Raw genomic sequence first — 24,258 nt, 5'->3', positions numbered from 1 at the left:
ATATGTACCTTTAGGATACCACTATTCACCCTTTAGTTACAAAGGTGAACCTCTTGAAAAGGTACCACCCCCCAAGGGCAGTTTTTGTGCCTTTTTTTCTGAGAGTAGTGGTATTGATGGTTCCGTGAAGAAACTTTAACATCCGCAGAACCCTTCCATTCCAAAGAAGTGATTATTAAAACATGAAAAAACATGGTTCGTTTAAGATCAGTTCGCTGAAAGGTTCTTTGGGGAACCAGAAATGGTTCTTCTGTGGCATTACAACAACAACAAAAATCCCTTTTAGAACCTTTAATTTTAGGAGTGTTTACAATCAGACTCAGATCTGACTCAAAAGAATGATTCATTCATTCGAAACTTTTCTCATAAACGTGCCAACATGAGGTAGGGTGGATTTAATTTCAGTTTGTCAGAAGACTTTAATATAGCACACACATTATATGAACTATTAATATACTTTTACACTGTGTAAGAGTGTAAAAGACTGCCAGTGCAAATCACCAATGCACGTTGCTTGTATGGAAAACAGAAGCTTGGGCATGATTGAGGGTGAGTAAATGATGACAATTTCCATTTTTGGAATAACTATTCCTGTCAAATGCAAAGTGCAACATTTGGATGGAGATTCTGGACATTTGGATGAAGTACAGCATGTGGGCACTGTACTACAAAGCTGTTTAACTCTTTTACTCTCCAAATGCTTTTATTACTGTCTAAATCATTTTATTTATACCCATTTATTTATATAAATCTATGCTGATTTGCCTTTTTAGATGCTTTTAGCTGTAGCCTGAAAATGGCCATTAGTTGAGGAAATGTATAGTCACTGATACAATGCCACAGTTTTTTAATGCAGTGCTTTACGGCAGTAAACAGAAAGACGCTGCTTAGTGCAAAGTTGCCAAACATCTCATCAGATTATCCTCAAAAGTATACCATAAGTATGTTACCATTAAGTGGCAAAATATAAAATATGTGCATTCGCAAATCATCATGCTGGAACATGATGAGAAATGTGACCTGGACCATACAACCAGTCTTAAGTGTCAATCTTTCAAAATTGAGATTTATATATTATAAATAAATAAGCTTTCCATTGATGTATGGTTTGTTAGGATCGAACAGAATTTGGCCGAGATGCATCTATTTGAAGATCTGGAATTTGAGGGTGCACAAAAATTTTAATATTGAGAAAATCGCCTTTAAAGTTGTCCAAATGAAGTTCTTAGCAATGCAAATTACTAATCAAAAATTAAGTTTTGATATATTTACGATAAGAAATTTACAAAATATCTTCATGGAACATGATCTTTACTTAATGTCCTAATGATTTTTGGCATAAAAGAAAAAATTCTAATTTGTACCCATACAATGTACTTTTGGCTATTGCTACAAATATACCCCAGCGACTTAAGACTGGTTTTGTGGTCCAGGGTCACAAATGTTTACACATTATGAAATTCTTGTATCTGATATAATATTTTTCCATTTTAAATTTGCAATATTTAAATTGCATAATAATATAATATCTAAAATGTTTGAATAAGAAATTTAAAATGTAAAATAAAATTATTATAAAAGTATTATAATATTTTTACATTTTAAATCTGTAAAATTTAAATTGCATATATTATATATGAAATTACGCATTATAAAATCTATCTGTATATTTAAATTGTATAATATTGTAATATAAAATAGTATAATATTTTTAACTTTTAAATTTCAAATATTTAAATTGTGTATAAATTGTATTTAAAATATATAATATTTATAAAATAACACATCAAATCTATCTATCTATGCATCCATATCAGTCCATTTTATTCTGAGGCTTAGTCAGTGACACCTTGACAAAAAAACACAAAAAATATATTTTGTACCCTACTTATGCAAAGAACATCAGAAAGTGCATATTACAGACATACACATCCACACAATAAAACACAGTACTGCAGGAACAGAAGCTGCTGTAACAGACTGGAGAGCCACTCTGGTGCATGAGAACGCCAAAGCGATGTAGCACTGATGGAATAAACCTGACGCAGCAGCACGGCAGAAAATAAATACTTTAGAGCAGAGTCCTTTATGAAGTCTGGGGAATGATTCATAAAATATAATTAAAGCTCTGGCAGAAGCAGAATGGTTCAAGATAACCTCTGTTGTCATGTTTCTGAGGAACGCCACAGGAAGGAAGCAGCTCAGGCCTATGAGAATAGAGCATTTCCACAGCAGTGGATATCAACCGGTGGGTCATGACCCAAAAATAACCACAGATCTGTTCTGATAGGGTCCGTAACAATGGGGGGGGGGGGGGGGGGGGGGGAGTATTCTAAATGCAAATAACAAGCAGCTAATCATATTATCATGCAAATCTAAGATGACAATTAGAGACACAAAGAAGTCTCTTATGCTCACCAAAGCTGCACTGATTTGATAAAAAAATACAGTAAAAAACTGAAATATTGTGAAATAATATTACAATTTAAAATAAGGGTTTTCTATTTGAATATACAGTATTTTAAAAAATAAGTTATTCCTGTGATACAAAGCTGAATTTCCAACATCATTACTCCAGTCTTCAGTGTCACATGATCCTTCAGACATCGTTCGAATGTGCTGATCTGATGCTCAAGAAATTCTTATATATATATCCCTATATACACTTCCCAGATATTTTAGTCACCGCTTGTCCAATGTCAAATATTACTCCCAAAGCTAAAAGCATTCAAGGAGCACTGCTGCAGGGAACTGTCCCGTCCTCTGCTGACATACACCAGGAATAGTGAAGGCACACAGGAAGTGACTCTCCACCAGCACTGGCTGGAACTGGATATATAACAGGAAAAACGTCCTTCATAATGGGAAGGTTGATTCATCCTACTTCACATGCAGATGATGGATGGGGCCGTCTCAATGATTATTTCCCCTCACAGGGGGGATGAGCCACTCTTGGGACTAGATTCATTTAGACAGATAACACTGCAAGATCGAACGCTCCATGTCTAAAAACAACAAAAGGACACGTATCACTTCAATTAAAAGTGAAAGGAATCATCACACTGAGCGTATGCTAACAGGTTTTCTGGTTTACGTGATTAAAAATCATGTACTGTACATATGAAAGCACGTCCTTCTACCTTAGGACTATTAAAAAATTATAGATTTTCATTACTTAAAATAAAGCTTAAATAATATTAGATAACCTTAAACCTTAAAAAATACAAAATATATATTTTTCTAACAAATATTAGAAATGTTGCCTTGGCAACTAACTGAAAAAAATGTCGAAGTACAGTAAATTTTAAGCATTAAAATTACAAAAATGAAAACGGAAATAAAAATAAATTGACGCTAAATAGAAATATTTAAAAAATAAATTATTCATTTCATTTATTTATTCTCTTTTCATGGTAATGCAACACGAAATGCCAAAACAATCCAATGACACAACAAAAATACATTCCATGACAAGAAGAATAGGAGTAGGATGAAGAAAAAAAATCTTATAAACTCCTACCCCATTCTTATATTAAGAAAATTACAAATTAGATGGCCTCACCGACATGAAAAATAAAATAACAAAATAGCCCAGACCAAATGTAATCTACTTTCAATTTTAACAATTTTCCCTTTTTTAAAATTTATTTATTTATTTTTTATTATTATTAATTCTGCTTACACAACATTAAACAAACAAAAACAACAATGATACAATAATGACAACTCTGACAACGAAAACAACGACGAGACCATCATTAACCCTCATCTTTGTACAAGTGAAGTATCTTCTGTTTATACTTATATTTAAATTGAAGAATATTTGAACAACATTTTAGATCATTTTCTAGTAAATTCCATCTTTTCACACCGGAAACTGAGACACACATTTGTTTGAGGGTATTTCCAGCAAAAGGTTGTTTAAAATCATTATTTCTTCTGCTTGTCTCACTATTCACAGTAAAAAGGGTTTGCAATCCATCCGGTAACAGGCAATGTTTTGCTTTATGAACAACTAATAAAGTTTGTAAAGAAACCAAGTCCTTCAATTTAAGTAATCCTGACCTCAGAAACAGTCCTGTAGTATGTTCTCTTGGAGCAACGCCATTAATTATTCTTATAGCCCTTTTTTGCAAAATAAATAAGGGCATTAAATTAGTGAAATATGAATTACCCCATACCTCCAAACAATACATCAAATATGGCAAAATAAAGGAACAATATAGGATTCTCATTGCCTTATAATTTAACATAAACTTTACTTTACTCAAAACGGCAATGTTTTTACAAATTTTGTTATTTTCAAAATAACAAAAGCACAAAAATTATTAAAACAAACTAAAACTGAATATATATAATTAAAGCTAATTCAAAATATTAATAAATACTATAATAGTATACAGAAAATTATACTAAGTCGTGACGTATTGTCAAGTATGGTGACCCATACTCGAAATTGGTGCTCTGCGTTTAACCCATCCAAGTGCACACACACAGCAGTGAGTAGTGAACAAATGCACACACACACACACACACACACCGTGAACACACACCCGGAGCAGTGGGCAGCCATGCTGCGGCGCCTGGGGAGCAATTGGGGGTTCGGTGCCTTGCTCAAGGGCACCTCAGTCGTGGTATTGAGGGTGGAGAGAGCGCTGGACATTCCCTCCCCCCACCTACAATTCCTGCCGGCTGGGGGCTCGAACTCGCAACCTTTCGATTACGAGTCCGACTCTCTAACCATTAGGCCACGACTTCCCCGTCGTGGCCTAATATAGCACAATATCATATTTTAAGTAATATTTAACCACATATTCAAACTAATTTTGTGTTTGATTAAACACTTTTGGTGTTTCACGAACTAAAGTATATTTCAAATATATTAAAGACCTATAAAGTCAGATTTCACACATGAATAATAATTACAGCATGCAGTGTGGAAACCTGTGAAAAACTCATTTATTGTCATTCAAGCATTCAGCATGCACTCATATAACGGTATTTTTTGGTCAAGAGGGGTTCTGAATACCCATCATAGTGATAATATCACATTGATAATAATAAGAAATGTTTCTTCAGCATCAAATCAGCATATTAAAATGATTTCTGAAGGATCATGTGACACTGAAGACTGAAGTAATGATGCTGTAAACTCAGCTTTGCATCACAGGAATAAATTACATATTACAAAACCATTCTAATAATATTCACAATATTACTCTTTTCACTGTATTTTTAATCACATAAATGCCGCCTTAGTAAGCATAAAAAACATTTCAATTTTTAAAAACATTAAAAAAAAAAAAATAAATATATATATATATATATATATATATATATATATATATATATATATATATATATATATATATATATATATATATATATATATATATATATATATATATAAAATATGACCCCAAACAATAGTGTATGCAATAATTTCAATCATTCTAATTAACAGCAAACTGTAAATAAGCGGCATTTTTAAAAAGTAAAATAATTTCACAGTGCAAAAGACACACAGATGCTGTTATGGAGGTGTTTGTTGCTATGTAATGTTTTGGGAAAACATAACCAAAAGGTGCCTGTCAAGTTACTGACAAATTCTTTATGCAGACATTTATTTTCGTTTATAAGAAGTCAGGGTTAAGGTAATCTCTATTACATATCTCCCTGATCGTGAGCGATCTGGCCTCTGTAAACACTAAGTTGTCAAACTCCTCCGGGACGGTCCCTCCAACGGGGCGAACCAAGGTCACGAGCACCTGTCTCAGCCAAGTGGGGCTGGCATGGGCTCTGCTTCGTCTTCTCCAATATCATCACATAGTACTCCATCACGATCCTGAGACTTCACTAAACCCACAGGGAACCAAGCCATACACTGCTTCACCCAGCTCAAATCAGCTGAATACCATTCTTACAAACCACAGTCTATACATAAATGTCACTAATGTAACAATATCCAGACAATGCACCCACCATGCAATACCTCTCACTGATGTTATTCAGAAAAACAAGCATCACACTAGAGCCCTATGATTTCTGCGATGCGCAAAACGCAGATGGAATTGCGGAATCCAGTCATAAAAACAGAATTCACTGTATAACGCGGAATATACCAAATTTTGGATGGATACATCAAAAGTAGGTCAGTACACTAACATTAAAACACGACTAGTGTTTGTGAATATTAACGCGGTTTTGTTTACGGCACATATTACTGAAGTGTGAGTGATGCTGGCCGTGTTTTCAGCCACTGCTGCCTCAATATAGCAGTACATAAACACATAAACGATCTCTAGAACTGCTCTGAGAGTCACTTCATGAGCATTTTACCATTTCTTTTGAGTAAAACTATCGTCATGTCATATACACAAACAGAAACCTTCACAGCAACCCGTCAAAATAAAATATCAGTTTAACTTGAAGAAACCGTGACAGAAATATTACTTAATGTAAGGATAGTACGGCTACTACAAATTAAATTATTATTAAAATATTATTTTAAAAGGAATATTTACCAGAACAATTATTTACCAGAATTAATTTAGCAGAAAAAATGTAAATACACAACACAGTATTTCTGGAAAGAAAGAAAGAAATAAAATAATAAATTATAATTTTTTATAAAAATCAATTAATTAGAGATGTTTTTGATTATTAATATTTAATAAAAACCATTAAAATGAAATCCAGAAAAAAAAAAAAACGGAAAACAGAATTTGGCAAAAATAAAGCAGAATTTGGTAAAAAAAAAAAAAAATAGCTGTTTAATATTGTAAGTTTCAGGATTTCAATTAATTAGACATGCTTTTTGATTCATACAATTTGATTTAACCATTAAAACAATGTCTAGAAAAATTAAAATAGAAAAAGTTTCATGATTTCAATTGATAGTGTTCACATGACGTCACACCCTTATAGGAACGCCACCTGGCGGGCAAAACGAAGCTTTGCTCCACTGACCGCCAGTTATTTTTATGCAGATTGTATCAAGTAAGAATGTAGTAAAACGCAGATATTAAAAGGCGAAATTCAGTAAACACCTTAACGACGATGTATATTTTGTACAGGCAAGAAGATGAACCCAGAATATAAACGCAATGTGCAAAGTTTCACATTAAATGGCTTCCCATAGAAAACCATTAGAAGGAAAACGCGTTCATAGTCCCGCTTCATCTGCTTCCCTGTGTAAACTTTGCATCATTAATATGGTGAATACTGAATTTGATCTTTTAATATTACTGTTTTAAATATATTATGGCACTTTTTGTCGCACTGTTTATGATTGAAATATTGCCACGGGTGCTTAATATGGATTGCAAATGGCCAAAACATTTTGTTCAGAAATACCTTTGTTTTATTCTTTTGAGAGGTGATCTAAATATTTGTGGCTGGGAAACAGATGAAAACTTGACACTCTTGTGCAGCAGTTCTATGGATGTTTTGCCCTCCAAGTCTTCGAGCCGGTCACATGACTGAAAACTATGAATTAATTAGACATACTTTTTGATGAATACAATTTAATTTAACCATTAAAACAGAGTCTAGAAAAATTTTAATGGAAAATAAAAGTAATACAGGAAAACTAAACGGAAAAAATGGAATTTGGAAAAAAATAAATCAGAATTTGGGGGAAAAAATAACATGGATTTCATAGGGCCCTAATCATCACACCAATAAAAAGGCTTATATAATATAGCAATTTAAAGACTCTTTGAAGTTCAGTCCTACACAGCTACCAGTAAATTGTCTTCTACGGCATCTTACCTGCCAGAATATGCTATCGATTGTGTTTCCCAGGAAACCTTCCCGCGTTTCAGAGGACAGGAGCTTCGGTCCGAGTATCGTCATGAACTCATCAAAGTCCACCTGTCCATCACCTGAAAAACAAATTAACGTCAGAATCCTGCTCATAAATCCCAAAAGCTATATTTAAAATTGAAGGCATCATTTTATGACTGGAGGCATTAAAGGTGAGGAGCGTCATTTCTGAGCCGCTAGAGGCAGCAATATTTTATAGGAAGCATAGGGTGTTGTTGATTACGAAATTGCCAAAAATGTCCGGGTTTTGGCTTTGTTTGTCATATTTACATGCTTTACAGTCCTCAAACATTATATGTCCTGCATTGCTTTGACTGTTCTCTGTAGATCACACCTTCTTGCACGCCACGATTGGTCGATTATGTACAATACCTGCATGCTATTGGTCAAACCACCTTTTCAGTCATTACACTCTTAAAAACATTGGTTCCAAAGGGGGTGGGAGGGGGGGTTCACAGTGATTCCATAAAACAACCATTTTGGGTTCCCAAATTTACCTTGCTGAAGTGAAAAGTTCTTAAAAGAATGATATTTTCTTACTGTGAAGAATCTTAAGAACCTTTTTTCCCAATATAATGAACCTTTAGTGGTTCCATGGATGCTTGAGGTTCTTAAATGGAACCAATGACGTCAAAAAAGAACTTTTATTTTTAAGAGTGTAGCTTCAGCAAGTTTTAAAATGATAAGAATACAGAGACAAAACAGAATTTAGAAATCCCGGCCAGGACACGTCTGGGGAAAAAAAGACAAATGCTCATCGTTTTTGTTCATAAGTATTGCTTTAGCAAGCATCAGTAATAATTATACACAAAAAAATGAATGCCAAACACCTCTACTGCCAAACTTACAGACGAGAAGACTCAATCATTAGTTTGAAATGAACATATACGATTGTTGGAAACACCACAGAGCCACACTGGCATATGATGAAGTATTTTAACATTGAAACACACTCACTTCACCTTTAAAAGAGTAAATATATGATAACACACCACAACTAAACACATTAACACATCAGCTGTTATGAGCAATCTGTCAAAAAATATGATTAAACATGCTTTCAAAAGTGCGTGAATGAGTGTGACCTGTGCTTGCAGAACTACTTCCTCAGACAATAGCGCTTTGGAAGACGACTCAGTGTGACAAACTTTAGCTTAACTCTGAACATTGATGTGAATCATCAAGTGCTGCTGCACATTGGATTACATCTGCTGGCCACATTCATCTGATGTCTGGCAGTTCGGCTTTCTACAGATGACTACGCCAGGGATCATAGCTCTTGAATGTACATATGTGCTGACAGTGATGAAGGTCAATTGGAGTCATTATGATTTTATCCCAGTTTTTTTTGTTTTGTTTTTTTATGACAGCCCATCACACTATGTAATGAACTTCCGAAAGAGCATTGTGTTAGGAATACTAAAGAAGGTCAAAACCTTAACTTTTTCCCTTTTAAACTTCTGAGAATGTTTTTGTATATGCATTTTCTTTTCTCTCCCTTTATGTTGTTACATTTCCCCTTCAGAAATAAAGCATTGATCGTTCTTAAAGCAATAGATCACCCCAAAAAAATTAAAGTTCTGTCAATTTAATCACACTCAAGCTGTTCCAAACCTTTATGAGTTTCTTTCAGCGGTTGAACAAAAGAAGATATTTCAAAGAATGTTGGTACCCAAACAGATGCGGGTAGCCATTGACTTTAATAGTATTTTTCTCCATTCTATGGAAGTCAATGGCTGTCGTCAACTGTTATGATGACAGAATTTTCATTTTTGGGTGACCTATCCTTTTAAATCATAATTATTAATATTTGTTATGTTTACACCTAAATTACACCTAAAAGCTCAATATTTCAACTATGTTATGGAAAATTGTTTTCCCCCTCAAATATTTTAGCACAAATAGCTTTAGCCAATTGCTTTATGGCAAAAATATATATTTTTGTATTCATAACCAAGAGCTCATGTATTTTATTTTATTCAACAATCTCTCAAACAGTATATCTGTCACTGAAGTTTATGCTCATGCTGTTTAATATTATAGATTCATGGCTTTAGGTTCAAAGTAAAAGAGACTAGTTCTCTGAGCCTGATAAAATGTCCTCAGACGACTAGGCAAAGTCTCTGACTCGCAAAAAGAAAAGTAAAAAAACTTGATTAAAATGTGATGAAAATTTGATTAAAACTGAATTTAGCTGTCATAAAAATTAATGTGGGTCCCCTAAGCTTAAAGTGAACAGCCTGAAATCAAAGGTAATGTCCAGTTACTGTTTTATAACCAAATGCTAATGAAGTAGGAAAATATTACTGCTTTATTAATTCATTTCCACTTAAACTCCTCATACAAATAAAAAAAAGGGAGTCTTCGCTAAAGATTCACAAAAAATATGTGAGGCCCAGAAGCCTGTAGATTAGTTCTGCTGGCTTAGAGGAGATGAAACAAGCAAATTACTTTGAGAATAAAAACTCAGTCAAATAAGCATGGTGACATCCAGCAGTGTCTGCAACTGAGAAAGTGTAGTAGCTAAATCTTTGTGAATATGAGTTACAATCAGAGCATAACATTCACATGGATGCTCATGTCAAAACTCACTGACATTATCAGATCTTCAAATATGAAAAACTTTTCACATTTGGGATTCTTTTCCATATATAAATATTGAAAAAATAGTTGGTGTAGCAATAATTTACACATAGAAATTGCTTTTGTTATACAGTGAGGGAAAACAATTATTTGATCCTCTGCTGATTTTGTATGTTTGCCCACTGACAAAGAAATGATCCGTCTAAAATTTTACTAGTAGGTTTATTTTAACAGTGAGAGTCAGAATAACAACAAGAAATCCAGAAAAACGCATTTCAAAAAGTTATAAATTGATTTGCATTTTAGTGAGTGAATTTTTGACCCCTTCGCAAAACATGACTCAGTACTTGGTGGCAAAACCCTTGTTGGCAATCACAGAGGTCAGACGTTTCTTGTAGTTGTGCCATTAGGTTTGCACACATCTCAGGAGGGATTTTGTCCCACTCCTCTTTGCAGATCCTCTCCAAGTCATTAAGGTTTTGATGCTAACATTTGGCAACTTGAACCTTCAGCTCCCTCCACAGATTTTCTATGGGATTAAGGTCTGGATACTGGCTAGGCCACTCCAGGACCTTAATGTGCTTCTTCTTGAGCCACTCCTTTGTTGCCTTGGCCGTGTGTTTTGGGTCATTGTCATGCTGGAATACCCATTCACGACCCATTTTCAATGCCCTGGTTGGCGTCAATACCCTGGCCCTGACGGTACATGGCCCGTCCATCGTCCCTTTGATGCGGTGCAGTTGTCCTGTCCCCTTAGCAGAAAAACACCCCCAAAGCATAATGTTTCCACCTCCATGTTTGATGGTGGGGATGGTGTTCTTGGGGTCATAGGCAGCATTCCTCCTCCTCCAAACACGGCGAGTTGAGTTGATGCCAAAGAGCTGGATTTTGGTCTCATCTGACCACAACACTTTCACCCAGTTCTCCTCTGAGTCATTGGCAAACATCAGACAGGCCTGAACATGTGCTTTCTTGATCAGGGGGACCTTGCGGGGGTTCTCATGATCATTGAAACTCAGCGAGGTGAGATCTTGCATGGAGCCCCAGTCCGAGGGAGATTGACAGTTATTTTGTTTCTCTTCCATTTCTGAATATTCGCACCAACTGTTGTCACCTTCTCACCAAGCTGCTTGGTGATGGTCTTGTAGCCCATCCCAGCCTTGTGTAGGTCTACAATCTTGTCCCTGACATCCTAGGACAGCTCTTTGGTCTTAGCCATGATGGAGAGTTTGGAATCTGATTGATTGATTGCTTCTGTGGACAGATGTATTTTATACAGGTAACAAACTGAGATTAGGAGAGCACTCCCTTTAAGAGAGTGCTCCTAATCTCAGCTCCTTTCCTGTATAAAAGACATCTGGGAGCCAGAAATCTTGCTGATTGATAGCGGATCAAATACTTACTTGACTCATTAAAATGCAAATCAGTTTACAACTTTTTTGAAATGCATTTTTCTGGATTTTTTGTTGTTATTCTGTCTCTCGCTGTTCAAATAAACCTACCGTTAAAATTATAGACTGATCATTTCTTCCTCACTGTACAATTCTTTCAAATATAGTCCACAATACTGTTCAAAATTTGGGGATCAATAAGTTTTTTAATTTGTTTTTTAATTTAAAGAAAAAAAATTTGATTCATCAAGGACATGTTACATTGGCCAGATAAGTCAGTAAATACATGTATAATGTTTCAAAAATATTTATATTTTAAATAAATGCTGTTAAAATGGCAAATGTAGGGTTTCCACAAAAATATTAAGCAGCACAACTTTTTTCATCAATAATATAATGAAATGTTACTTTAGTTCAGCATATTAGACTGATTTCTCAAGGATCATGACTGAAGACTTAAATAATGATGCTGAAAATTCGTTGCATCACAGGAATAAACTGCATTTTAATAAAAAAAACTGTTATTTTAATTTGCAATAATATTTCATAATATTACTGTTTTTACTGTATCTTTTCATCAAATAAACGCATAAAAGACAATAGCATTCAATAGCATTATAAATTCTCGCAGACTTCAAACTTTCAAAAGGTAGTGTGTACAGTACACTTAATATAAATCATACTGAGAGTGAAATAGAGTAATTAAAGGTCATGCAAGTCTATGGGTGTGAGTCAGGTTTTTCCTACATTGCAGGGACCAGCTAAATAAACATGCATGCTAAATACGCTGTAAAAAATAAAGTAACTTAAGTATTAAGTAACTTAAAATTAAGGCAACCAGCCTTTATTTTTTTTTATTTATTTTTTTACAGTGTACTAGTCCTTGAGGTATAAAACATATCCTAATTGCAGTAAAATAAATAAATAATAATAATTAATAGAAGTCAATGAAAATTCCCACCAATGACAGCAAAGCTAATGTGTTGGTGAGTAGAGGAACTCACCATCCATGTCCAATCTCTGCATGATGATTGCCAGCTCCACTTCACTGGGCATGTACCCTAGTGAGCGCATGGCCATGCCAAGCTCCTGCTTAGAGATGAACCCATTGCCATCCCGATCCAGGACCCTGAACGCCTCCCGGATCTCTGCCGAGACAAACAAGTGTGCGACTCAACACAGGTGGCTTCCCATCACAAGACATCTCACTGGTCTTCCTTCACTGAGCAATGATTGCAGTGATTTGCCACCTTCTTGGCACCTGCTATTACACCAGTGGCAACAAACACTGGTGTGCTGTTTCGTTCATCAAAACGCTTGTCAGATTCTTACTTTACTGTTCATTTTACCGCTGAAAACAGCACTAAATATCAGAATTTTTCCAGCCACACAAACACATCTTAAGGGCAGGCTTTTTCCTGGCTTTTTCTTTTGATATCTGCTCTACAGAGGAGGACTCTGCCTCTGAAATGCACATATATCTCGAATCGTGGAGACGAGGAGTTGGCTCCATCAAATGCATATTTTATAAACGATTCTTCTTTGAGGAGAAAACTTTTGAGGCAGCAAATGATTGGTGTTTTAAAATAGAGCAGAACACTACAGTTGTGCTGTATGCTTGAGCACACAGCAGTACATTGGCTAATTTTGCCTACGTATAATAGCATTTGAAGTCAAGCAACCTGGGAATTAACACACAGGAAGCAAAAGCTTCAACGACACGCTGCTCTGTTCTCATCCATCTACATCCAAACTTAAAAATGCACATTATCACAGCAACAAGTTATGCAGTTAAGCCAGGGTCATAGCCTATGTAAAATGATCCTTTTGATGAGAAAAAGCTATTTGAAAAATAGATATATGATTTAATTTTTTTATTAAAAAACAACAACAATCAGTTAAAATAACAAATATTTTGCCTTTTCTTTTTTGATGTATCCTGCACAGTGCAACTGATAGGCTACTATTCTTTTTTTATTACAATAATTGTTTTCTAAGCCATTGAACAATGCAACTATACACTAAATTAGGCTTCCTAAAAATTGTTTTATTAATATTAATTATTTTTCCATGACATTTCCAGTTGTTTTCAGACTAGGGAATTTTTAAACAATATTATAGTGAATTTAGAGATTTTTATTTGATTTCCTTTTTCAAATTCGTTGTTGGGGCCAAATATTCAGTTATTCATTTGATAAGACAAAAAGCAGTTTTAAAAATAACATTCATCATCATCAGCATCAGCAACAACAACAACAACAATTTCCATTATGTTTTCCATTATATTTCCACAATACAATCTGACTGAGGAATTTGTGAAAATAATTTTATAGAGATTTCTGGGTCTAATTTTTTGAAATTACGAGATTGAAATAACTTTCTAGATTACAAAGATCTCCAATAAGATCTCCCCCTTGAGGAAGAGGATTTTGAAAAACAATTAGCTAGTAATATATACCATCCAAAGAATCCCAAAGCACTCCTCAATGAACAGACTGGTGTTACCAGTCATCAAATTTTACTCTGCAGAGGGGCTCATGAAAAGCTATATCTAGTGAGATATTGGAATGCTTTAGGGCAGAGCATCACTATAAAAATCAATACTGACAAAAGAAACACACATTACATGATTTTTAAAGCTGTATTAATTTCCAAAACATTTCCAGTTGTGAAAATCATTTATATTTACAGTCAAATAATGTCAAATAATCTGCAACTCAAACCAAATCGGGATCAATCAGGCAGATGAGGTACCTACAGTACATAACAATAAGCATTGTCAGGAGGGCTTAAAAACATATCTCCAAAGATATTCATCAACCATTACATGTTTTATATATACTGTCACAATTACAACCACACAAATGGCTTTTATATGAACAGCTATGGACATTTACACTGACAGTTATGTTTCAGAGCCGTCTTAGGAAAAGGAGGCTCATAATTGTTATTCCACACAGACACATGCAAGAAGACTTTAGGAGCACTGCAAAGTGTTTGCACAGTAAAGGCATTAGATTTGTTTTTGTACGTGGAAGCAAACTCATAAATATATGCATAAGGAGTCTGTTGCGGATGTAAAGCCTGTTTGAACACAACCTTCAAAAACATTTCGTGCTCTCAATTCTGGCTATTTGTCGGACAAGCACTGTTCATTTTAGAGATGAAAATGGCAGTTGATGTAATAATCAATTTTCAGATCTAACACCTGAAGATGCAATGAGATTAAATGCTAAGATATTTAAGATAAGATAATGTCTTTCTTTCTACAAATGTGCTCTTGATATGGCTAGTGACTTTTACAAATCAAAGACAAATTCATATTCAGCAGTTTGCAAGCATAATGCTCCTCTGAAAGGGATAGTTCACCCAAAAATGAAAATGTATTCATTTACTCACCCTCAGACCCCTGTAATCCACAGCCTCAAGCAAACGGTCTGGAATGATGTTCGTTTCACGAGCGAATTATTCTTTTGAACCAGTTCACCAAATCTGACTAAACCATCTGAAACAGTTTGCGACTCAAGCGGCAGAGATCTAGAAGTTACTCAATCAAAACTCACTTCCGGATGTGTGTGAGCCAAATGAGCCAAATCCCTTTGCATATGATCCTATGTTGGTTTTTTGCCAACTCATTCAGCGCTCCAAAACTGAGTAAACGGCACCGTCTCAGACCGATGTGCCAGTGATTTCACCGTTTATGTAAAAAGGTGAGCTGATGAAGACAAATGCTTTAAACATGATCATTATTAGGTGCAGTTTATTAATATCATTGTGCATACATTACGTATGTAAGACCTCAATATATTGTGAGGAGCCACAGGTATTAATTTTGTGTTGCCTTTACTTTGAAAGTGACGGTAGCCGTTAACTTGCATTTTATGAATCACCAAGAACTGCAGTTTCTGCTAAAACATGTTGCTGTTCTACTGAAGAAAAAAAGTCACCCTACATCTTGGACGGCCTGAGGTTAAGTATTAAGAGCAAATTTTTATTTTGGGAGAACAATCCTTTTAACATCTGGGAAACCTTGCAAAAACATTTTGCTGCCATACCAAATACAGATTCAGTTAGATTTGTTCTGCATTTTAATACAGTAAGGACTCCAGAAATCCCGCCGTTTCTCTAACACAACAGAATCGCTGTGATTAAGATGCTACAGAGTATTTGCTGATCCCTCCTGATACGATCAATACAACATCAGCAGGGCTCCAGCAGCTGCATTTCACAGTTTGGACTGTTTCAAAGTAAAACCAACAAAGTCAATGACTTGTAGCAGCTCTGTATATCTGCAGATGCCCTGCGGTGTTAATATGTCACTTAAGCATTCATTTTCAGGTCTGAAGGGTTCGATGTATTTCTCTTCTTCAGCTGCTTTCTGCTGACAAAGGCAGAGTTAATTGATTCGCGCTCTGCTTCACTCGCCCCGATTCATGATGAAGAGTGTTGAGGGGGACGTGTGCGGCTTTGATCGTGATTTTTATACAGTTTCTGACTTTTGATTTATGATTTAATGCCTAATTTACATATGAAAACCAAAAACACTTCAGGGTAAGACTCTGTAATAGCCTTCATTAAAACGTTATTAATAAAAAAATTATATAATTCTTAAGGGATCAGTAATTCATTCTCATTCAAAAATGAATATACATGAGTACATAAATCAAAGTTAGATGACACTATTTATTATCCATTAAACACATGCAATATAATATAAAAAAATGTTTGTTTGTTTGTTGTGCCTTGCTCATAACTTTCTTCAAAAATGTTAGTTACTTACCCTCACATTGACTTTTTGAACTCTGCATACATTTGTTTAGTAAAATTACTGTTGCTTTGGGTCTGCAGAAATATTTGGTTTATATTAGTGATAAGACGGGCATTATGTAGCGATTTTTTTTTTTTTTAATGAAAATAACTATACATACACACAAAGAAAATTCATTCATTTTTGAGTGAACTATTCCTTTAATGAAAATAATTATAAAGTGTTACTCAACGCTGAATAACCAATTGGAATATTAAGTCACACTCGCAAAAAGTGGTTATAAGTTTTACCTTAAATAAAGTGCATAGTATTTGTGTTAATGTCTGTAAGTTCATTGCTCACCATCTAGTTCCTCCACGGAGATGCTGGCGAGCTGTTCACTATTGCTGTGTTCGGACAGTGAGCGACTCAAATAGTTCCCCTTGTACAGCAATCCTGCCGTCACATGGTGGAACGGCATCTTCTCCCTGAGAGATAGAGAGAGCAGAAGAACATACTCAACCAACCAGACCAAAAGACATGGCAATGATTTATGCAAATCAAGATCCAAGATGCACATTAGACAGAGCATGCTTAAGTTGATTATATGAAAATGGTCATTCTCATGAAATGTCTCCACGGCTCATCCGTTATAACTTTGTTCAGCAGATATCACTGTACTTCCAATGTTCTGCTGCATTAGCTATTAAGTGAAGATCTTGTTATAAAAGAATACGAAGGCTGTTTCCATGCATATGAGAGTTAAAACTAATGAAATAAGTAGCCATAAAATGGCAAGCTATTAAAGCTGAATGCATACACTGGCCCTCCGAATTACCCTTGTGTCTGTGAACATATGGGTGGAGTCTCTAGTGTCTATGAGAGCACAGTTATTGTTTATTTAAGTGCCATTAAAATCCTGCTGACACTTGCAGTTTTCACCTTTAACAACTGTGTTTTCTCATATATAAACTAGTGGTCTAACAATCTGGGTTTTATAATGGCTGAAACCAATAACAAGAGACTAGTGTGAAGGATGGACAATATAATGTGGATATACACTGTATACGAAATACATAAACACTGCCGTTTTTAAAGGCATTGTTTTTAATGTATTTAAAAAAAAAAAAATTATGCTCACAAGGCTGCATTTATTTGATCAAAAATGCAGTAAAAAAGTAATATTGTGAAATATTATTACAATTTAAAATAAATGTTTTCTATTTGAATATATTACAAAATGTAATTTATTCCTGTGATTGAAAACTGGATTTTCAATAGTCATTAGTCTTCAGTGTCACATGATCCTTCAGAAATTATTTTAATAAGCTGATTTACTACTCGAGAAACATGTATTATTATTATTAACAATGTTGAAAACAGTTGTGCTGCTTAATATTTTAGTTTAATCTGTGAAAAATATATTGTAACAATATTTTGTAAAATATTTTGTAATGTCATGTTTTAACAAATTAATGTTAAAATACTAATTATAATATATATATATATATATATATATATATATATATATATATATATATATATATATATATATATATATATATATATATATATATATATATAGTTTTTTTTTTCCTTACTGGCCCCAAACAATGTGTGTTTTTTTATAATATGAACTAAAAAAATGGTAGTAATAACAGTGAATTATGCATAATTTCAAGCAACTAACCATAACCATAAACCAACCCCTAACCATATAGTAAGTACATGTTGTTAATAAATATTACTCAGTATTTTATTGTATAATTGGACTGTAACAAGGACACCATAAAATAAAGTGCAACCAAAATATTTGATAAAAAAAAATACAGTAATTAAAAATATTCTTACATAAATCTAGATTAGATTTTGTACCCGAAACTATGTATGATGACCATTTCTGTTCATCAGTCAGATACAGATCGATATAATATTCTCAGAATGGCTACATAATGGTCAGTATATTGATCCTATCACTAATATAAACTGAATAATTCTGCAAACTCAAAGCAACAGTCATTTTACTAAACAAATGTACGTGGAGTTCAAGAAGTCAACATAACAATAACCACAAATCAAACTGGAATTGCTCTTTATATGGAAATCTCTCATTTCTCAGATGTCATGGTTAGCGTGAGCAGAATTTCTCTATGAATTATTCAGCACAGCTACAGCCATGGGAATCGTTTTAATACAATGGCGTCAGATAGAGATGTGAGATGGAGTTTCTCGCAGTAATTGGGCTCTGTGTTGATTAGTATGAAGTGAGTGCCTTTCGAAAACGTGAGCTTTAAAAACAGGCTTGAGTGTCAAAAGCCCACTCAAAATGCACAGCACTCCACATCCTGCAGGCCGTTTCACAGATCAAGATGGATTCTGTGCGTATCAAGTACTCCCACAAACAAACCCACTGAAGGCTTTACTGTAGTTCCTGGCTCAAGGCCCATGTGACAGCTGCCAACCATGCACTAGCCGTTATTAAAATACATCCAAAAAATAAATATAAATCAAGCTTTCAACAATGTATAATTGTCCAGATTAGTTTTAGAGTTAAAGTGGCCGAGAAAGCACAACTGACCACAGCAATTTACTTACAGAAGTTGAGTGTCTCTGTACAAAACATCACAGTTCTGGTTGACCGACATGGGTTTTTCTATCTGATGCTAATTATAACTAGAGAGCAGGCTGGCTGATTTAATTCCGATATGCTTTATAACTAATAGGCTTATTATTTTATAATTTATTTTATTATTTTATAGCATAACAATGAACCACCATATATTTACTATAAACGTAAAAACAGGGTTAAAAACAGTTGTGCTGCTTAATATTTTTGTGGAGACTGTGAGACATTTTGTTTTTAGAATAGAAAGTTTGAAAGAACAGCATTTACTTGGAAACAAAAATCTTTTATAAGAATGTAAAAATCTGTATTAATATTTCTGATCAATTTAATGCCTCATTGCTGAACAAAATTTCTTTAAAAATAAAAATCAACAAAATCTTACTGACCCCAGTATATATTTTATATATATATATTTTATTAGACTACTGTAATGACTGGAGTCTTCAACTCATGTGAACTGATTTAAAAACATTTTCCAAAAATGCATCTGATTTATTTATCAGTAAAATACTTTTTAAATTAGTGAGTAGACCTTACAAAAATCGCTCTTGTCTATAATTTTATGCTGATTTACAGAGATTTACTCCCTTCAGCAGAGCTAAAAGCAGCCTTTCCTTCAGACTGTGACGCTGAACTGCTGGTGTCCTATACAGGAACTTAAAGCTCTCATGGGGACAATGTGGTCACCCAGCAGGTTAAATACCACCAGACCGTCAGCAGAGAGCAAGAGAGAGAAAGAAACGCCACTTGAAGCAGCAGTCAGCATGAAGGGGCAGGAGGTTCCAGATCACAGACTATATTTTGGGACGTGAGCCCACAAACACAGTATGTGCTGGGCTACAGCCAATTACCAAATCAGAGTAAAACACATACAGCTTGAGCTCGTAGTAGCAGTCTGCTGAAGGACATATCCCATGATGGATGGCACACCCTTGTAAAATATGGATGCAGCCTTGGGACGAATGTAGGAGACTGGGGTTTGCTTTAATGGGTCAGTTGATTGGGATGTGCAAAGCCTTTAATGGCCTGAGAGTAGATTAAAGTCTCTCTGGTTCAAGTCTCTATCAAATGTGGAGATGTAAATGCCTTCATTTTCACTAGATCTTTAGATTAAAGCATCTAACACTTGGGCTACAGCAGAAAGATTCCATAATTAATAAAAAATAGAATATTCAAATAAGTAGAATTGATTTTAAATAAAAATGTTTGGTTCTTTTTTAAGTTGTAAAACTCTCTCCTGACACTTTTGATCAATTTAATGTGTCCTTGCTGAATAAAACGATTAATTTCTTTTAAAAAAGAAACTGTAATATATAATAAAAACGGACATGCATTCTATCAAAATATTTTCTTCAGTTGAGTTCTCATTAATCTACCATAAAGTTTAATGTCCGAAATGATTAATAAAAGTAAAAGATTATAATTAGTCTTTGGTGGAATGTTTCATGCCAATGAATTATTGTCTGTAATTATTTTCAATGTGAAAGCTCATTAATACCAAATATTTTCCTTTTTATTTCTCCATCTTTACAGGGTACTGTGTGAAGGACTATAAAGCACCATATGTCAACACTTTGCACAAGTAGAACTGAATTGGCCAAATAAATCATCGTCCCCGAAAGGGAAAAAGCACAGATGAACTGTTTATATGGGCAATTTTAATTAAGGTAATTATCACAGTGCCTGCTGGTTCATTAGCATTCAAATCAACTTCTTGTTTTCTAATGGTCCCACTTTGTTGATGGTTGATGTATACTTTGGTGCTTTAAAATAGCTCATGAAACAACCCAGAAATCTTGCATTACATGCAATTAATTTTTATAACTGGTTAACAACACGCATCACAATTATAAATACACATTGTAAATGGTATAGAAACTTAGTGAGGAAAATTCCAAAACGGTTTCCTTTTGACTACATAAGTCATTCTAGGATGCATGTAAAAACGAAAAGAGCAAGTTTGTCTACAAAACATGCATTTTTTATTATATATCCAAAACCAGAATCCCTGGGGCTAAGCCTGACAGTAGGAGTATGTCCAGGGGGAAAGTATGACTAATTTACCTGCTATGCTTTTCACATGATAAACTGCCAAGTGTAACTGACAACTGCATAAAGAAAAGGGACTGCAACTGGCAAAAAAGTAAGCTGAAGTATAAAAATGCATCAGTTAATCTGGTACATTCTAAAATACTCTGTAGTTTGTTTTAATCAAAGAAATGTAGATGGGTAGTTGAACAGTAACACAGACGTGAACATTTAGATTTTACGTTAACATTCACATACTGTATAAGAGCCTAGATTTTCATTTATATACCTATTTTTTATTACAGGTGCATCTCACAAAATCGTGAAAAAGTTCTTCTTTTGTAACTTATTTCAAAAAGTGAAACTTTCATATATTCTAGATTCATTACATGTAAAGCAAAACATTTCAAAAGTTTTTTAGTTTTAATTTTGATGATTAGGGCTTACAGCTCATGAAAGTCAAAAATTAAATGCACCTGTATATTATACACGATTCAAAAGTTTGGGGTTAGTTAAAAACAAATAAGAATTTATCATTTAATTCGGCAACACTTTAAAAAAACTATTTTTAGTTGTACATAATACAAAGATTACTTAATTTTACATAAAATACTTTATCAGTCTTTCTACTTCAAAATTTAATGTGTAATTCAATGTGTGAAAATTGTGAATTTACTAAAATTGTGAAATTTACTATAGGATTTTCTAAGTAAAAACTCTACACCATTTTCAGTGAAAGATGCATTAAATTGATCAAAAGGGACATTAAAGACATTTATGTTACAAAAGACTTCTATTTCAAAAGTCAATGCCGTTCTTTTGAACTTTCTATTCATCAAAGAATACTGAAATAAAAATGTATCACAGCTCCACAAAATATGAGGCAGCACAACTGTTTTCAACATTTATTATAATAATAATTGCTGCCTTCACATGCTATCGGAAATGTCCTATTTCCCACTTATGAAGTCGTGATTACGAGCTTGTTGCATTCAAGTGCTTTAACGTGGAAAAAATTAAATGTAGCATCCCATTGGTTGACAATCACAGCGCTGCAACTGCCGTTTGCTGACAGTTCTGGAATTTCTGTCAAACACATGCTTATTTCACTGTTTATAAAACATACAATATGATTAAAATGATCGTTCATATATAGTCTATAAATACACTACTTTATAGACAAGACAAAGGGATGTAGTTGTGAGAATAGCATTGACGACAGTAATGATTGTCCCCTCCACCATGTTTAAAGATTATGGCCCGCCCAACTCGGAATCTCTGGTATTAAAATTATTTACGAATTTCCCAGTAGTAAATACGACTTGAGAGGCGTTCATGTCTAATTTCCTATTAGGAAACTCATATTTACGATAATTCCGATAGCACGTGAAGGCAGCATTAAAGTCGCTTGAGCATCAAATCAGCATATTAGAATGATTTCTGAAGGATCACGTGACACTGAAGACTGGAGTAATGATGCTGAAAATACAGCTTTGCATCACAGGAATAAATTAGATTTTAAAATATATTCAAATTTAAACTGATAATATTTTACAATATTTTACAGTTTTTACTGTATTTTTATCAAATAAATGCAGCCTTGGTGAGCATAAGAGACTTTTCCAAAACAAAACAACAAATACAGTTTATGGCAGTTTAAATATGAAATTAAAATTAAAAAAAGTCACAGCACAACTCTCACTTAAATAGTCCTGGATAAAGAGTACAAATGTTCAATGTAGTCGCAAGGTCATAGAACCTGCATTTATAATGATTATAGAGAATTAGATTGCAGTTTTAAATAGTTTTAGGTGCAGCGTGTCACATTATACGACACTGTTTGACATGTAATGTTAACTATCCATTGCAAACATGAGTGTTCTGTTCTGGAGGGATAATGGAGTGTCTGGACATAAAGAGTGTAACTAAGAGGTAGAGGCAGAATTGATCACAACGTGTTCAACTGAGGGCTTTCCAATCGCATTCCAAGTTTCCTAGAAAACAGCCACCGAATTGCAATTAAAAAATACAAGTGTAAAATGCATTTCTTAAATACCATAAAATGAGATATTAATTCATTCATTAATAAAAAAAAAAACTGCACTCAGCCATTTAGTCTTGTTCACAAGAGTCAAAAACATTAAATAAAGGTCTGCATCCTTTAATCAAATCACAGGGCGCTGTGTTTCACAAAGTCACTGCAAAAAAGTCCAGTGTCAAAACGTCATTCCACATCATGTCAAAATAATGCAATCTAAACCTCTTACAAAGGCAACCTACAATTCGAAGGACAGACCCGAGCATAAATACATTTCAAGTTATTAAAATCAATACAAATCAAGTCAGTGATCACACACATACCAAAACAGAAGTATCAAAGCAGGACATCTCTCCACTCTCATTAAAGCAAAAACACATTTACAATTAAAATCAGAGCACATACCACCAAAAAAGCAACTTTAAGCATATTCCCTACATGCCAAAGTGTAAAAGCAGCAAGATCCCGGGACGGCAGCAATGATCCCTGTTGCTTACCCGTACGGATCATACTCTACAGGATACTCAAGCACAACAGGCTCTGTCCCGGGTCTGCTCGGGACGCACGGACCCTCTCCTTCAGACCCCTCCAGCCGAGGGTCCGGATCCAGATCGGTGACCTCCATCTGACGGCACACTCCAGGCTCAGAGCACAACAGACTATGTCCCAGCACTGGTCCTCTCCCCGAGCAGCATAGAATGCCCAGAAACCCCTGGTTAAAATTTCAGCAGCCCGGAGCAGGTAGTCAGTCATTCATGCGTTCATTCATCCCTTCAGCTGGTCAGCATCTCCCTCATGTCACACTCTGGTGTCATCGGTGGGCTCATAATAACAGTGGCTCGGTGACATAAGTAGTCCTGCCTCTGCAGCTCCGTTGAGAGCGCATACACATACACACACACACACACTGCTGACCAGCCCCCCAGACCGCACTGCCACTCCTGCTCTCTCACACTGCACACGCTCCTCCAGGTTCTCTAGTCATTAGCATGTCCATCACTTTTTTCCCTGAAGGGGG

At 34.7% G+C, this 24,258-nt stretch overlaps 1 protein-coding gene across 1 annotated transcript in view; it reads right to left on the bottom strand.

The window, feature by feature from the left end:
- Window positions 1–23,865, bottom strand: part of LOC306854161 (calcium-binding protein 8-like) — a gene marked incomplete at both ends in the record, with an annotated part of 52,535 nt that extends 28,670 nt beyond the window's left edge. The window contains 4 exons of the mRNA XM_079391978.1: window positions 7,774–7,886; window positions 12,806–12,949; window positions 16,912–17,036; window positions 23,738–23,865. Coding sequence (XP_079248104.1) covers window positions 7,774–7,886; window positions 12,806–12,949; window positions 16,912–17,036; window positions 23,738–23,865 — 510 coding nt within the window. The remainder of the gene's footprint in view (window positions 1–7,773; window positions 7,887–12,805; window positions 12,950–16,911; window positions 17,037–23,737) is intronic.
- Window positions 23,866–24,258: the final 393 nt, after the last annotated feature.

Source organism: Barbus barbus (genome assembly GCF_936440315.1).
Source record: "Barbus barbus genome assembly, chromosome: 34".
Classification (NCBI taxonomy): Eukaryota; Metazoa; Chordata; class Actinopteri; order Cypriniformes; family Cyprinidae; genus Barbus; species Barbus barbus.
Note: the sequence above shows the minus strand (reverse complement) of the source record. Positions and strands in the feature narration are given on the sequence as shown.